Source organism: Mytilus galloprovincialis, chromosome 6, assembly GCF_965363235.1.
Source record: "Mytilus galloprovincialis chromosome 6, xbMytGall1.hap1.1, whole genome shotgun sequence".
NCBI classification, from domain to species: Eukaryota; Metazoa; Mollusca; class Bivalvia; order Mytilida; family Mytilidae; genus Mytilus; species Mytilus galloprovincialis.
The window spans coordinates 4375760-4394232 of NC_134843.1; the positions used below are offsets into that span (position 1 = coordinate 4375760).

Sequence of the window (18473 nt, forward strand, 5' to 3'; positions counted from 1 at the left end):
CCTCAGGTCATGACAACTTTCCGCATTTCCAAAATTACGAAGAATTAGACGTTTGCAACTGCTGAGTGCGATGCATTAGGTACAGTTTAGGTATATTGATCACGTCACTGGGTACTAGTTGTACTGTTGTTATATCTTACTGATATTTCTGATCTCAGTCAGGCGCCAACATTACAAGATTATGGTAGTAAGTCTCCAAACACTGATTTCATCTTAATCATTTTTACAGGTGAAATGAATAAACTCGTTGATTCGTAAAATGGATAAAACTATATGCCTACACATTTTTATTCTCGATTTTAACTTTACATTTCGTCTCAAGTCAAATCTTGTTGTTCAAAACAATAAACTTGCAGTATGTATACCATCTTTTCTTAGTTATAGGTATAAATGTAGAGGTCCTATGGTACATATTGATTTTAGATAAATACATTTATATTGGTTGCAAGCGATGTAAATTAGATATCATGCTAAAATCATCGAATGAAATAGTACACCGCTATTTTGTGTAATATTAAAATGTATTCAGGAATGGAACGGTTATATTCGTAGTACATGTAATCCTATTTTTATATTATTTTATTTTATTTTTTTTAGTTTTGTATGTTCGACTGATTATATTACAACTTTACTGGGAAGAGTTCAAGTCCAAACTATGAAAAGCCGTTTTGCTATTTATTCTAACTTTAAGATATCTCATAAACTTTATAAAATATCTTATATAGTTTATGGGATTTCTAATATAGTTTATGAGATATCTTATATAGTTTATAGGATATATTATAAATTATATAAGATATCTTATATAAAAAATATTTATATGATATCTCATATTCTTTATAAGATATCTTATAAAGAATATAAGATAGCTTGTATATAATTTATAAGATATCTTGTATAATATATAAGATATCTTATAAAAATGAAATTATATAAGATATCTGATATATATCATATTAGATATCTTATTTATTATATGAGATATCTTGAATTTCGAATAAATAGTAAAACGGCTTGCCATACCAAACTAACGACAAAAGGCAAATTTAGAAACACGTTTTAAAACGAACGAAAAATTTAAATCAGTATAACTCAGCCAATTGTAACTTCATTAATTTCAGATTCAAAATAAGATCACTGCAATTAACGGAAGTACAATATGAGCGACTACGATTTTTTTTTTTTTTTTAATGGCCTAACTATCTTCTCAACAACAAACTGTACACCAAAAACCAAATTTGAAAAAGAAATCTAGTATGATTGCCAATGAGACATATCAAAGGAGAAGGATGTAAACAACAACAGGTAACCGAAAACATCTATGTTGAGTCATTGTGGTGAATTGTTTATATATAAACTAGAGAGTAATCTGCGACAAGCGTGGGTACGAAGGACACTTTACAGATATGTTTAAAAGAATACAGCTGAGTCATCATATTTTCCCAGAATTTCACCTCAAATGTCTCATTGGCAATCATACCACATCTTCTTTTTTATATTACACAGTATATATAATATTATCAAGATTCAAACATCTTTGATTGTATTTAAAGATAATAATATGAAATTGAATTTTCCCACAAGAAAGTGTACATTTTAGGCCAGAATTTCAAGTTTACCGCTATTCGTCATGAAGGTACCCCAGTTAAGACTCTCATCAACGGGATCCGCCATCAGACCCACTCTATATTATATTGACGCAAAAGGTGATATCAATAATAACAAATATGTTTCGTTAAAAAAATGTCTTTGTTAATATTGATAGAATTACAACTGATTGCATTGAGTGTGTAGGCAAAGGTATTTTCTTTGGTTAGCTTGCTTGCTAGCTGGACTGTGAAGGCATTATTATGTAACGTATATTACACTCCGCTCGAAGTAGCCTAGTCTTACAGACATAGATTTGTTATCTGTCGGACTAGTCTATTTTTAAAGGAGGATAGTTTACTTAACTTCACGGTTCAGCTAGCAAGCAAGCTAACCAAAGATATAACCTTTGCCTACACAGTCAAAGCAATCGGCTGTAAAGGTTTCACGGATCTGGATATTAAAGAAATATCAACATTGTTCATCGTTAGATTAGTCATCGTTTTTGGAAGAATACCTTCTATATAAACTATTGCTAAGTCTATAATTTATTAATTTATCTTTTTTGTTTAACAAATATACTGCTAATTGAAGCGGGTATTGAAATCAGTCAGTTTTCAAGTCTACGAAAACACTTTATATCGTTTGAATTAAATAATAAAGTACTGTAGGACGTGCACAGTTCTATACACCTCAAATACTCTGATTATTTCTTTGAAATCCACCACTGAATGTCCTGAATTGTAATGACATTTTTTTCAGATTGAATCTTTCCTTCCAAAGTATTTTTTCTTCATTTTTGTTTTATTAGAACTGATTTTTTGTTTTCCCCAACACATATTTGGTCTATGCATGCAGCTGAGCGAGTCTAGGATTTACAAGCAACATTTTTAATGTTCATGTTTAGATACATATGAGAAATATACATAGGAGTAAATTGTATATAACTCGTTTACATAACCATTTATGTCTGGTACATCTATGATTTCGATATCCATTTTTTGGAAATAGATTACTAGGTCAAATTCGTCCTGTAAGTAAATCGGATCATTTTGCTGAAGGTGACATATTTAAAAGAACAAATTACACACCTCAATTTGTCTTACTTTAAGATAGCTAGGTGTTGAAATCCCGCCAATCTGTCTACAAAATATTTCGGAAGTAGTGACGTTTTCTGATGACTTAATTTGCACTATCCAACTGCCTATATTTGTAGCATAATGTCAAATAAAGGTATATTGCGATGCATATCTCATGCAAGGAAAAGAAAAATCTTGTTACGTATAACAGTGTTGATTTATGAACATGATCGAATGAATCACCCTTAATAGCAGAATATTTCGATATATTAGATTCTTGATATATCCTAAATAGAATTGATATGTTCAGTAAAACAGGGAGAAGATACCAAAGGCGCAATAAGTATCTTGTCGAATAAAGACAGATTAAACCACATCCAAAAGGGAAAGGACGAACGGACAAATATCGAATCAACACTCTACACAGATAAGGTATATATCTTACATGTTAAAGCAACTCCCCCCCCCCCCCCCAAAAAAAAACACTTAAAAACTCACAGAAGAAAATAGAGGGCCTGTTGTGATTTTTTTTCATTTCTGTCCTTGTTTTTATCAGGCGGATCCAGCCCCCTTCCCTCTTAAGATGTACTCTTTCATACAGCAATAAATAAACTTTGTTTTCAGATTAAGAGAAGAGTCCACAAACTCATAATCATACAGACAGTATCCTCAAGTAAATTTAAATGTATAGTTTTCTAACTGCCACCAGGCCTCGTATTTGCCAATGTCAAAGAAATGTAATTACTTTAGCGAAATTACTTATAGGTAGGCCCTATTTGAAATACATTGGAAAGGATAAAAATATGTTTCATCTCTTCACATTATTACCTGGTTAAAAATCTTCAGATTAAACCATACAACTGCCAGATGCATGGGTTCCGGTTTGTTTCTATTCTACACATTTGGACAAGGTATGGAGGTAGGACCTATTCAATGTCCAAATTAAAGCCATGTTTTTCTTTTCTTCAAATAATAAAAAAGGAGCGTTTGCTGTATACAAAAATATATATCATTTAAATAGCAAGAAAAAAGTGAAACGTACATTGCTGAACTTCAACAGCTTTAATCATCTCGTCACAGTTCCTGTAAGTATACTTAGTTGATTTACATATATTATTGCAGACTGCGAAATCTACTATTAGTTGCATAAGAGGGGCGAAAGATACCAGAGGGACATTCAAATTCATATAGATCGAAAATAAACTAACAACGTCATGGCTAAAAAATAAAAGACAAACAGACACATAATAGTACACACGACACAACATACAAAACTAAAGACCAAGCAACACGAACCGGCCACCAAAAACTGGGGTGATCTCAGGTGCTACGGAAGGGTAAGCAGATCATGCTCCACACGTGGCACCCGTTGTGTTGCTCATGTTATAGACTGCTTCCCGATCGAAATATTCAGTATGTTGCACATATATACCAATATAACATGACAGCGTAAGGCTATCAGCTAATACTTGGAACGTAGTACTCGTTATTACACACCTGGTAAGTAGTCTAATTCGGTACGTCACATTCGACCGTCAAAAAGGAATGGGATTGTAGTTACGACGTAAGGAACATATCCAATATTATCTGTGAAACGGATATTTCATAACGGTCAACCAACTCGTGATGGCGTCCGAAAAATTTACAAAGGGATGATTTCAAGTTCACAGTTTGTAACTCTTGGTTTAATAGCATCCTTGTGAACAGCAACCCTCTATCAAGGAAATCTTCCACCGTATGCAGGCACTGCTGGAATGTTACTACATAGAAATGGAAAGTTCACACTTGGGAAGCTGAAATCATCTCTTTTGTCGTAAAGTTTTGTTTCAACCGACCCTCATTGTCAATTTCTAGTCAAGATATGAGGCAGACTTAACTGTATCTGTTGAATCCTTTATCTCAAGTTCAATGGGATAATTGCGTTGAACATAGTCACCAAATTTCGAATTAAGTTAGTGAGAGAACATCATCTATATAGCAGCAAATGAATTTACGGCAATAAGATTTTCAGAGGACCATATTTCATTAAGAAAAGTTCTGCCTGATGAGTTTATGTGCGATAGAGTTGAAGAGAAAGTTTATTTATTCAAAGGACCATCAAAATCACGTTATTTATTTAAAACATCCACACAAAAAATTAACACTCCTAAAATAATTCCATTCTATTTACATGATTCAATACAACAGTAAATAATAAGTTTTCAATTGCAAGAAGGGAACTTTTTAAAATGACAGAAACATACGTTGTATTCGATTATTCGAGATGACTAGATATTTGACTTATTTAGAGTAATTTAAGTAGCCAATATATATAAAACCTATCGACTACGTAAATTTGATGATGTGGTGATAATGCCATTGTGTAATATTTTTTCTCTGTGGAACGGCCTTGAATATAGAAGAATTTATAAATTTTTCTTTCATATATTCCCGTGAGATATCCATTTATCACGAAAGAGTGGTGTACTGACTAAAATAAATAAATGGAGAATATCTCAATGGGACACAGGCTTGCATATAACGTTATAAAGGGACATAACTCTAGAACGGTAAAAAGTACTGCCACCAAAATCGAAAATATATCTGTTTTGTGGTAAAAAGCATTCTATACAAGATTCATAACATTTGGTCGAAGAAAACGTTTGTTAAGAGAACGGAGAAGAGAAATTCAACAACTTTTCCATTTTCAGAGGCATAACTTTGGGGTTATCATACTAATAGTGCCAACATTAAATGGGTATAAGTGACACCACCACCATGAAAATAAAACTGGACTTGTAATAAGCAGTTTTAGTTTCATAAAATTTGATTAAGGCAAACTAAAGCTGGAGAAGAAAATGAAAAAATCAGCATTTTTTACATTTCTGAAGGAACATAACTCTAAACGGTAAAAAAGCTGCAACTAAATTTCAACTTGATCTGTGTTGTGTGGTAATAATCATTGTGTATAATATTTTTATAAAATTGGTCGAGGCACACTTAATTTAAGAGAACTGAAAACCATTTTGAGAAGGACAGACAGACAAGGGTACAACTTGGTGCTCTGACCGCTACAACAGGGACATAAAAAGACCCAACAACAGCCTCTAAAATCCTGATCTAATCCGATGTAAAATCCTGATTCTTTAAATAATTAATTACCACCCAAAATGTCAGGTTATTGTCGTCATCCTCAAGAAACAGATTTGTGAAGGACTTGAGGCATTTAAATAATAAGCAAAACTGATAACTTTACTGGTTGTTGTCCCAAAACCGATTTCCTTTGGTCCTACTCTTTAGTACATGTGACCTCAACCTTCAACAAGTTGACTTCAGTATTGTATTTCAATTCTTGTAAATGAAACTACGTGGTATACACAATCCAAAGCCAAGTTCTCAAATTATAACCATGAAACCATAGAAGTATGTAGGACCTCCTTTTGGTCCCTAAATTTATCCTTTTACAAGTTGACTTCCTTTCAATTCTTGTAAATGAGACTACATTGTAAACACAATCCAAAACCAAGTTATGACCATGAAACCAAATTTGCTAGAGGAACTGATGACCTAACAAACAGGTAAAATTACTGGACTTCCTCTACTTTTTATCACTGGATATAAATACCAACTTGTACTGTATGTTGTCCTCTAATTTCAAATTCAAAGTTAACTAATAAACAAAAAGAATGTCCCAATTTACAAACATGTGTTGTGTGCAGGTTTATACCTGACAGTTCAATACAGGACTTCTGGGTCAATGCTGATGTCCTGTCAGTACCACACTCCACAATTTAAACAAACCATACTTGGTTAATTTTCAATCGTCTTCAAACCCCTGAGCTATGTTTTGGTGCTTTTAAATATTTGTGTTGAATAATCGTCATTCTAAACACATACTTCTAAATTGCGTAATGTCGTTATATTAAGAAGTGTAAAGTACAGTTAGTGACGAAGCCTACAGCAAACTAAATTTTCAAATTTTAGCAATGTCCTTTTTTAGAGAAAACAAGAGGCTCTCAAGAGCCTGAATCGCTCACCTGGTAAACAATGCCTTATTGAACATATTGAACCATGCCAGGCAAACATGTACAGCTAACAATTCTTCAATATTACAAATATATATGACTTACTGTTTATAAATAAAGAAAATGAGACCAAAACACAAACACTTAAAACTTAGCAATGGACTGTGAAAATGAGGTCAAGTTCAAATAAAACCTGCGTAACCGACATATAGATCATAAAATATTTTCATACACCAAATATAGTTGACCTAATGCATAAAGTATTAAAAAAATAGACCAAAACTAAAAAATTTAACTTTGACCACTGAATTATGAAAATGAAGTCAAGGTTAGATGACACCTGTCAGCTAGACATGTACACCTTACAATCATTCTATACACCAATTTTAGTAGACCTATTGCATATAGTATAAGAAAAACAGACCAAAACACAAAAACTTACCCCTATGTTCTATTTAAAGTAAGGGCGGCCATGTTTTTTGACGGATCAAAAATCGAAGCACACACTTTGTGCAGGATAATCTAAGGAACTATCATGCTAAGTTTCATCCAAATCCATTCAGTAGTTTCAGAGGAGAAGATTTTTTAAAGTTAGCAAATATGATGAACAAATTGTGAAAAATTGTCATTAAAGGACATTTACCCCTTAAGGGGTCAATTGACAATTTTGGTCATATTAACCTATTTGTAGATCTTACTTTGCTGATCATTTTTGCTGTTTACAGTTTATCTTCATCTATAATGATATTCAAGATAATGACCAAAAACTGCAAAATTTCCTTAAAATTACCAATTAAGTGGCAGCAACCCAACAATGGTTTGTTTGATTCGTCTGAAAATTTCAGGGCTGATAGATCTTGACCTAATGAACATTTTTACTCCTGTCAGATTTGCTCTAAATGCTTTCGTTTTTGAGATATAAGCCAAAAACTGCATTTGACCCCCATGTTCTATTTAAAGTAAGGGCGGCCATGTTTTTTGATGGATCAAAAATCGAAGCACACACTTTGTGCAGGATAATCTAAGGAACTATCAAGCTAAGTTTCATCCAAATCCATTCAGTAGTTTCAGAGGAGAAGATTTTTTAAAGTTAGCAAATATGATGAACAAATTGTGAAAAATTGTAATTAAAGGACATTTACCCCTTAAGGGGTCAATTGACAATTTTGGTCATATTAACCTATTTGTAGATCTTACTTTGCTGATCATTTTTGCTGTTTACAGTTTATCTTCATCTATAATAATATTCAAGATAATGACCAAAAACTGCAAAATTTCCTTAAAATTACCAATTAAGTGGCAGCAACCCAACAATGGTTTGTTTGATTCATCTGAAAATTTCTGAGCTGATAGATCTTGACCTAATGAACATTTTTACCCCATGTCAGATTTGCTCTAAATGCTTCCGTTTTTGAGATATAAGCCAAAAACTGCATTTGACCCCTATGTTCTATTTTAAGTAACGGCGGCCATGTTTTTTGACGGATCAAAAATCGAAGCACACACTTTGTGCAGGATAATCTAAGGAACAATCATTTCAAGTTTCATTCAAATCCATTCAGTAGTTTCAGAGGAGAAGATGTTTGAAAAATTGTTAACGACGACGACGATGAAGTCGACGACGGACGCCAAGTGATGAGAAAAGCTCACATGGCCTTTTAGGCCAGGTGAGCTAAAAAATTGATTTATGTTTCAAAAATAACTTTGCACTTTGAATTTTAAGAGCATTACTTGTATGCAGCATATCCTAAAATTTATTCTTATTTTTATATGACCGCAAAAATAAAAAAATTTGGTCGAATATTGGTATCACATCGTCATCGTCCGAAGACGGATGGTTTCCGGATAAAAACTTTAGTATAAGTTAATAGAAATGAATAAATTTTAACACAATGTTTATAACCACAAAAGGAAGCTTGGGATTGATTTTGGGGGTTATGGTCCCAAAGGGGCCAAAAACAGCTTTTATCTAGTTTCAGGACAAAAAGTTGTGTAATAGTATTTCAATTGTTCTGAAATTATACCACAACGTTTTTAATACCATAAGTAGAAGTTTGGGATTTATTTTAAGGGATTATTGGGCAAATAGTTTAGGAATAAAGGGCCAAAAACAAGCATTTTTCTAGTTTCTAGACATTAACTTGTGTTTAACTGTAGGGATCTCTCGGACATTGTACCACAAGTTTCCATGTGACACAGGGAAGGCTGGGATTCAATATGGGGTTAATTTTACCGAATATGGAGGAATAAGGGGTCAAAAAAGGGCCAAAAAGCATTTTTCTAGTTTACAGACAATAACTTGTGTTTAAGTGTATGGATCTCTATAAATTTTTACAAGAAGGTTCAATACCACTAAAGGAAGGTTTGGATTGATTTTGGGGGTTATGGTCCCAATAGTTTAGGAATAAGGGGCCAAAAAGGGAGCCCAAAATAATCATTTTTGTAGTTTTCAAACAATAACTTATGTTTAAGTGTGTGAATCTCTCCGACATTATACCACAAGTTTCCATACCATAAAGGGATGGTTAGTATTGACCTAGGGGGGTTATGGCTCAAAATGTTTCAGAATTAGGGGCAAAAAAGGGGAAAAACTAGGTATTTCTGGTCAATGAACAATTAAGACAAATTAAGAGCAGTGTAAGGGAGGTAATTCTAAAACATTTAACATACAATGTTGGGCATGTTCAGATTTACCTTCCCATTTACTTCTTGTATATTATGTATAAAGAAATGTCAGGTTTTGGACTAATTTAAAAAAAAAAAAGGGGGGGTGGTAGTTGTTTTCAATATTTGTTTCTTCAAATTTCTCAAATTCCAAATTTTTGAAAAGTCAAAATAAGAAATCTTTAATTGCACAATATTGCACAATAGATTTATAAGATCTTGACATTTGTTTTGTGTCAGAAAAGCATATTATGTCAAAAATTTGATTGCAATCCAAATTCAGAGCTGTATCAAGCTTGAATGTTGTGTCCATACTTGCCCCAACTGTTCAGGGTCCGGTTTCTGCAGTCGTATAAAGCTGCGCCCTGCAGAACACCTAGTTGTCCTTTGTTCAGAAATCTCATTTATCAATGTACACATTTACGTACTTGGCACTAATTGAGAAAATAACTAAAATTTAATACATTTTTTTTTAATCTCTAACAGCTGAAAACAGCAATATTCTATAGGAATGAATACAGCCTTTTGTAAATACAATTTTGACCATAATCAATCTTAAAAATCAAATATCAATTAAATATGTAGCATGATTGCCCTTCATAAAACATGACCTTGAGCAATAAATATGAAATGTTGGGACATTAATAATTGATATCTAACAAAACAAAACATAATGGTCAAATAAATTAACAATTAGAAGTTCTTTTATAAGGTCCACCATTTTTGATGGTTGTATTATTCCTATATAAATTTCCACTGTTCATCACTATTGTCCCCATCTAATGATTGATACAACAATAAAAAATCCCATGTAAAAAAATGTCCCCCATGGTAGCTGGATTTCTCAATATCTGTAAATGTCTGGTTTGAAAGGTCCATCTTTAGGTAAACCTAGATAACTGGCTTGTTCGTCTGTAAGCTTGGTCAATTTGACACCAAGATGGTCTAAATGAGCGGCAGCAACAGCCTCGTCCAACTGAAAATAATAAATAAATTACTAAATTAATTGAAATAATATTTTTTTGGCAGAAGATGCAATAAATAAATAAATAAATGGGGAATGTGTCCATGGGACACTGATTATTTCCAAGCTTGCATATAATGTTATAAAGGGACATAACTCAAGAATGGTAACAGTGATGGTACAACATTCTTACTTGATCTGAGAAATGTTGTAATAAGCATGGTGTAACATTTGGTTGAGGCAAACTAAAGTTAGAGAACTGTAACAAAAAGTCAGCAGCAACTAGCACTCTAGATAACATGAATTAAAATTATGGAAGAGAAAATAACAAACTGGTCCATAAAAAATTTCTCTCATATTTTCAAGTTTCCATGAATAAAAAAAACAACAAGAGAATAACTCCTGAAAGGTAGAAGCTGTACTTGAACTTGTATATCATATATCTTTATCCCTTAAATATTCTTCTTGGAATACAATGTATATTTCATGGCTAAACATTTTGTATATCACCCAGAAACCATCAGCTTTTAGATCAAACTGATGAACAAAGCACCAATTACCCCTATTTTAATTTTATTTTTGAAGCATAAACCTGTATAAAACATACCTTCTTAGGTAATACTTCAACTCCAATCTTGTGTTGTCCTTTTTTGGTCCATAGTTCAATTTGTGCAAGAACTTGATTTGTAAATGAATTACTCATGACAAAACTAGGATGTCCATGAGCACACCCAAGGTTAACCAAACGACCTTCAGCTAACAGAATTACATGTTTACCATTCTTCATTGTGTATCTGTCAACCTGAAAATTAAAACATGCAATAAGTAGGTGTCTACCAATTATTTAAATGTCCTATGAAATTGGATGTGAAAAAAAACCCACAATTTCAATGGGCTTTCAGACTTCTTTTAAACTGAGTTTAACAGTACATTTTATTGTGTTTGATAATTCAACATTGACCAGAGGTTACTGTAGGAGGATATGTTGTTTGAGATATCACAAAGCATGTTCAAACCCACAGCATTTTTGCACCTGGCCCAAGTCAGGAACCTCTAGACTTTGTTAGATTTTTTTTTCTCATTTTAATTTATTTGTATGTTTTTGAGTTAAGTGTGGCATCCACTTTATTGAACTAGAATACATTATTATTCAGGGCTAGTCACTTCGAGCTCAGGGTGCTTTATAGACTTATAAGTGTCCATGAGCTGTTTATCTGTTTTTTCAACAGTTGTTGCCTATTTGCCACATTCCTCATTTCCATTGTCTATTCTAAGATTGAAAAAATACCCTTGATGTTGTTTGCAGTTTCAAGGCAGATGTGCAAAAACTTTTAAAATTTTGATTAACAATATAAACATGGGAATTTCTCGCTACATTGAAGACCTGTTGGTGACCTTCTGCTGTTGTTTTTTCTATGGTCGGGTTGTTGTCTCTTTGGCACATTCCCCATTTCCATTCTCAATTTTATTCCTTAAAGATATTTAGCAATGTGTTGACTATCATGCTAGAAAAGTAACTAATCCAGTTTCTGATTTTATCGACACAGGTAAAAATAAAACGTACCTGTGGTTTGATTTGTTCTTTCTTTGCACAGTTCTCATTAATCCATTTGACCTCTAATTCACAATCAAAATGTCCAATATTGCACACTATAGAATCTTCTAACATCTGTTCAAACATGTTACCATGGATAATAGATGCACATCCTGTTGCTGTTACAAATATTCTACATTTTGGTATACATTCCTCTACTGTTGTTACTTCAAAACCTGAAAGATGTGTGAATGGTTAAAACATTTTATCAACTAATAATTACTACTAGACCGTAAAGATGATACCAACTAATTTCAATTACAAAACCTACAAGATGTGTGGAGGTTAAAATATTGTCAACTATTTCTATTGCAATATAAAATGTATTTTCTTCTGTTGAATTCTTGTGAAAGTAAATGTGAAAATGTAGCGTTTGATTGATTGATTGTTGGTTAAGGACAGCAATTTTGCCTTGCAACAGGCCACCAACTGACTGAAGAAACAGCCAACTAAGGACATTGATTGTGATAATCAAAACACCTTATTTAGACTTAAATATTAATCACATGAAGACATTTTTGTTTAACTTTTAAAAATGTCTATGATGCAGCTTTATATACATTTTTGTTGTAGAAGCAAAGTTTATAATCTTTGACATATTTCTTTAACAGAAATGAGATTTATAGATCCCCCTCAAAACGTCCATGAATATTTGTTCAATTATGATATATACCTTCCATAGCTGCTTGTAGAGCAGTGATTGGGTCAATTTCTACAATCATGACACGACAACCAAAGGCTCGGAGAGCATGTGCACAACCTTTTCCTACATCTCCGTATCCAGCTACCATGGCAACTTTACCAGCTAACATGACATCTGTTGCTCTTTTGATTCCGTCAACTAATGACTCTCTGCATCCATATAAATTATCAAATTTACTCTGGAAAAAGAAAATTTATTTCAAGGTGTTAAATAAATAAAAGAATTTGGTTATCTGTAAATACATCTGCTTCCTCAGTTAAGTATTTTATAACTTAATTAATATTCCTTGTTTTACTATAGCAACAGGATAGCATGCAGAAAGTAGCCAGACATCAGACTGTTATCTCTGTTCTGCAGGATCTGATTTCGACTCTGCTCCAAGACAGAAATGGGAAAAGAATTTCAAACATCTGCAGACTAGTAACCTCCATTCTTTGATAATATCCAAAGTCTTTAAATGTCAGCAATTCTAAATCTAACATTTGGTTACCCTTTATATGTATATATAATATTTCCAACCATCTCTCTCCTCTAAAACAATCAAGAAAATCTGAATTTTCAAAGGTAACTCATTCTGGACCTGGTCTTTATTTGAATACCTTTATTCAAACATGGATATCAAGCAGTTAAAATACTGGATTTGGTGGTTACAGCACAAATAGTCAAAGTTTCATGATTGAAAGGCCAGTTTCCAATTATTTATTTGGGCAATAGTTATGTTATAAACTATTCTGATGTAAGTCATTATGGTATACCTTTGTGACTGAGTCATTGACATTAATGGCTGGCATCTTCAGTTTTCCGTCTTTCAACATTTTGTGCAAGTTATGTACTCCTGTTGTAGTTTCTTCTGATAAACCAGCAATTCCTGTAAAATAAACAAACTGACTTCAAAATCCTGCATTATTTAAATATAGTAAATTCTAAACTACTACATTAAGACAGTGGCAAAATAAACATGCAGTCCCTCAGTCAAAGGGAAATAAATCAAATAACTAAAGGTGGTAGTATAGAGAAAGGACTTATTTACTTTCTTTCCATACAAGAAATTAATTTCCATCTGACCAAAAATGCAATTTTCTTTTTAAGGTGGTACCCAACACCTTCACTAAAATTAATTTGGCTCGTTTAATTTTCATAAAATTTTAGCAAAGTATTAACTTTGACCCTTTGACAAAAATATAAAAATTTCAAAATATTTGAACCAACCAATTTATCAGAAAAATTACACTGGTTACATGTATATACATGTAGCAGTTTGACAAACACTAATTTTGATCATTGAGAAACTAAATATTCCCTAAACAACCCAACGTAATTAAAATGTTTAGCTGATTTTACAGGGTTATCTCTTTATAAATAAATTTGGTGTTTTTACTGTCTTCTGATTGGTTAAAATTATTAGTTTTATTTTCAATGTTGTCAATTTTGATGTGGACAAGCCCACTCTGACGTTGTGTATTCATACGCCAACATGTGTGTGCGTTGTTATTGTTAATATAAATAATATAAAAAGTTCTTTGAGCCTTATTTTTGATAGAAATTTATTTATAATGAATGGCAATAATTTATTTTGATTTTATTGAACCGTAAAACTAATTTTTGACTCTTCACATTTAACATAATCCGCTTCGCGGATTATTCAATGTGAAGAGTCAAAAATTAGTTTTATGGTTCAATAAATTCAAAATAGATAATAGCCATTCATTAAGTAGTGTTAGGTACCACCTTAAATTGCCCTAACAGTATAGCTACATAAATTTCACTGGCCGTTCACAGACATCTTTTTTGACCCCAGTAAATTCAGACAGAAAATGGTTATGAATTCCATAGAGAATGTTGAATTTATATATTACCTGGTAAGTATTGTGGGAAACGTTCATGGACCAAGTTAGTTAAATCTCCACCATCATCTAAGATCAAGTTTAATGGCTGTCCATCTGGGAAGACTAACGTCTGCAAAAAAACAAATTATGAATTATTATTGTATAAAGGATAAAAGACATGCCACAATTATTATATATTTAACTATCTTCAATATTTTCCTAATTTTACGAGACAGAAAAAAATAAGCTTTCATACTATTCAACATGTAAATAGTGGCCGGCATTGTCAGACCTACAGTCAGATATTGTTATTTGCATGTTCTTTCAAGCTTAGTATCAATATTCGGTCAAGGTTGTGAAACCTATTCTGAAACTTAGCCAATTCAAAGGAGATAAAGAGTGGAATAACTGAACATTTGTACCAGCAGGCAGTATACTGTATCCGTTCACAGAGTTTCGTCTATATTCAGAATTTTCACTAACTGCATTTTATAAAAAGAATGTGCTCATAAACAATTTACATACTCATATACATGAAGGAACTGCTTTACCCTAGCTTAACTGTTCTAACCATAGTAATGCTAAGATTGACTATTTACATGCACTTTGTTTTTTTTCTCATATAGATTAGACTTGATTTTCTAGATGAATGGTTTTACACTAATTTAATTTGGGGGGGGGGGGGGGCTTTATAGCTTGCTGTTCAGTGTGAGCCAAAACTCCATGTTGAAGGCCGTACTTTGATCTACAATGGTTTACTTTTACAAATTGTGACTTGGATGGAGAGTTGTCTCATTGGCACTCATACCACATCTTTAATATCTATAAGTCTTACAAATCAAAATGACAGTCTATACCTGTTCAATACACCATATGTATTCCTCGTCAGTTTCTCCTTTCCATGCATAAACAGGGACACCTGTCTTGGCAATGGCTGCTGCTGCAAAATCTTGAGTGGAGAAAATGTTACAACTGCTCCACTGGACCTGAGCCCCTAGTGCTGTGAGGGTCTCGATCAGAACAGCTGTTTGTGTGGTCATGTGTAAACATCCTGTAATACGTGCCCCTTTCAAAGGTTTGGATTCTCCATACATTTTTCTCATCTGCATCAGACCCGGCATTTCATTTTCAGCAATTTCAATGCATTTTCTGCCCCAATCAGCCAAACCGATGTCAGCTACAAAATAGTAGCCATGTTTTAAGGATGTATTCTTCTGACTTTTCAGTCTTGTTCAGTCTCGTTGAAATCTCGTTCTTGAATTATTTCCAAAACATGTGATACAAGTTGAAAATATCAATGAATTTAAAAGATATTATAATCAAACATAACTGAAAAAATTGTGTATTTACAATGAATGGTTTTTTAGTGATCCAGTTTTCAAATTTTAGGACCAATCAAGTCTGTATTTTTAGCCAAAATTTTGAGAAAATGGGTGAGGGATACAAAAAATGATTTTACAAGAAATTTACATCCTATATCATTTTGGTCTTTTCAAATTTCTTTATAACAAAAAATTGAAATACTATGCATTTTGTTCTTAAGACTGAGAAAAAACACAAAAATACAAAATTGACAGCATGGTAAATTTTACACAAAAAAGCGTCAAAATATGATAAAACTTTCTTATATTAACACCTACATATAGTTTTTTTTAAGTAAAATTTATTCAAATTGGTCCACTTCATCTTTAAGTATGAAAAAAGTTTAATTGTGGAACTGTGATTTTTTCCACGATAATAGCCCAAAAATAGGTAAAAATCAATGAAAAATGGGAAAATCATCAAAATTGGGCATTTTCAAAGGGCTGTAGCAAAAAAAGAAGTACACCACCACATGATTTTTTCTGCACCAATAATTTTGTTACAGTCTTATAAACCCAAAAATCAGGTTAAGAAAAAAAGTTTAATTCTAGAAATTTTTGGCTCCTCAGAGGTACAAATGTACATGTACATCCTTAATGAATATTGAAGTAAATTGTTCATACAATTTTCCACTGTCACTTGAATTTTAGTGACAAAAACATATAAATATTGATATACATTTGTACATAAATATTCAAGGGACAGAATATACCAACTGAATATACCAACCCCATAACAATTGCTGGTCATGAAAGCGGTGGGAATTTAATTATTTTTACATTGGTTTTTTTTCTGATCAATATATCAAAATACAACAGACTGAAATTGAATTATTTCTTTGAATTTTTTGCACTTTGATATTTATATATTCTCATCTAGACCGAATCTGGTCTGATTCTCATCCGTTCCATTGCTTTAATAATTAAAATATTTGTTACTAGACATGTAGCAGGCAAGAATCAATTATTCAATTAGATTTTGACTAAGGAAAATTTCATATTTTTATAATTACAAGACTACAAGTACTAGATACTACAGTATGTGAATGAATAAAAGGTGATGTGACACAATATCTGAAAAAAATCTGCATCACATAAATATCAAAGCAGGTGCTCTTACAACCTGCCAACAAGCATATAATTGACAGTTGTGTGACAAACTATGTCACTATAATTCTACTTTAAACCTAGAGATAAAACTTGAATTGAAAGATCTGTAAGCTTGAGATAATTTTATGTCTCCAGTCCCAAATAACCACCTCATTTCACTGCAGTTGTAAAATATTAACTTAAAGGGAGTAATCATGTTTGCTGGTTTATCAGCCTTCTTATTCACAAAGGTTCAGATGATCAGCATCAAAAATATTTTTAAACTGGGGTCATAATCTAGGACCAGCCGGCATCCCCTGATTCAATGCTTGATTTTTTTTATATAATCACCCTTATCAGGGGAAATTAAAAATTAGACAGCTTGCAAATATCTTTCATACAAGGTTTTATTAAATCTATTAGCCTTAGGTTTATACTTACCAACTTTGTATGTAGGTTTAGCTGTCATGTTGATTTGTTTGTTAAATTGACACACGTTCGTTTACAACGACCACGTTTTAAAGAAGAGACCGATTATCGACATCACTTTATATTTATGCAAAATTTTAACCAATCATTTAACTTCTTAAAACAGAGCTTTCCATTTGTCATGAGTGATGAAAGTAAACCAATCAAATTTATAGTAACATTCAACTGATAAAAAGTATGACAGCCCAGTCGGATCATTAATCTGATCCTACTATGTGCTTAATTTTATAATATCACACCATTGGCAATTATCTGTAAGTCATCATTTTTTTTATCCAGGAAGGATTAAACAGATATACATGTAAATAAAAGCTAGGTTTTTTTTTTATAAGGGGGGGATTACAATACTGCTTTGCAGCTGAGACTTATATAACACATAATATAGTAGTCTCAGTGTGTAGATATAGTACACCATTTGATGACTTGACTTCATTCCAAATTATAAAAAAAATGTTTTATCGTTAAAGTACCTTCAAAGTAAACATTATCAAAACTTTTGGAAATCTCTAGACCACACTATACATTCATAAAAAAAGAAAAAGGTGCGTGCATATATAATTATAATTTGATAAACATATAACATCATATTTCACCAGCTATTTATATACAGACGATCATTGATTGTTTGTAGAAGGTCAAATCGAATTTAGTGATATGATATGAAATAGTAAATTTACATGACAAGGCTCCGTGTTGAAGGCCGTACTGACATAAAATTGTTCACTTTTTATCATTGACATTTTGGCTTGAAAATAGACTAAGTTGTCTCATTGACACTCATACCATACTTTCTTATTTATATTGTATTAATGAATTCGGGGAACACAAACCTTTCAATAGAACTGGCATGTTCTAAAGATATGGAATGAACCGTATTTAGACTGAAGTTTTGCATATAAATCATGGGAACCTCATTTGGTCCACTAAATCATAGTATTTTCATTTCAAGTTTTAATATGGGAAATTTGTTTAACTAGACTATCTTAAAGTATACTGTTAATTTTATTGATAGTTATAACATGATTGGTTTTATCATTAAGAGGAACATTACTCTTTGAGACATCTGATTATATGTTTGCCTTGAAATCAATAGTTATTCTCAGTTATAAAAAT

At 32.2% G+C, this 18473-nt stretch overlaps 1 protein-coding gene across 1 annotated transcript; it reads right to left on the reverse strand.

Annotated features, from left to right (window-relative positions):
- Positions 1–9790: 9790 nt before the first annotated feature.
- Positions 9791–17446, reverse strand: LOC143078751 (adenosylhomocysteinase B-like). Its single transcript, XM_076253703.1, has 8 exons — positions 17313–17446; positions 15279–15598; positions 14452–14551; positions 13351–13463; positions 12566–12773; positions 11863–12068; positions 10906–11100; positions 9791–10310 (listed from the first exon to the last, which is right to left on the reverse strand). Exons 1-8 carry the CDS (start codon positions 17338–17340, stop codon positions 10179–10181), a joined length of 1302 nt encoding a protein of 433 aa, XP_076109818.1. The 5' UTR covers positions 17341–17446; the 3' UTR covers positions 9791–10178.
- Between the last annotated feature and the right edge of the window lie 1027 nt (positions 17447–18473).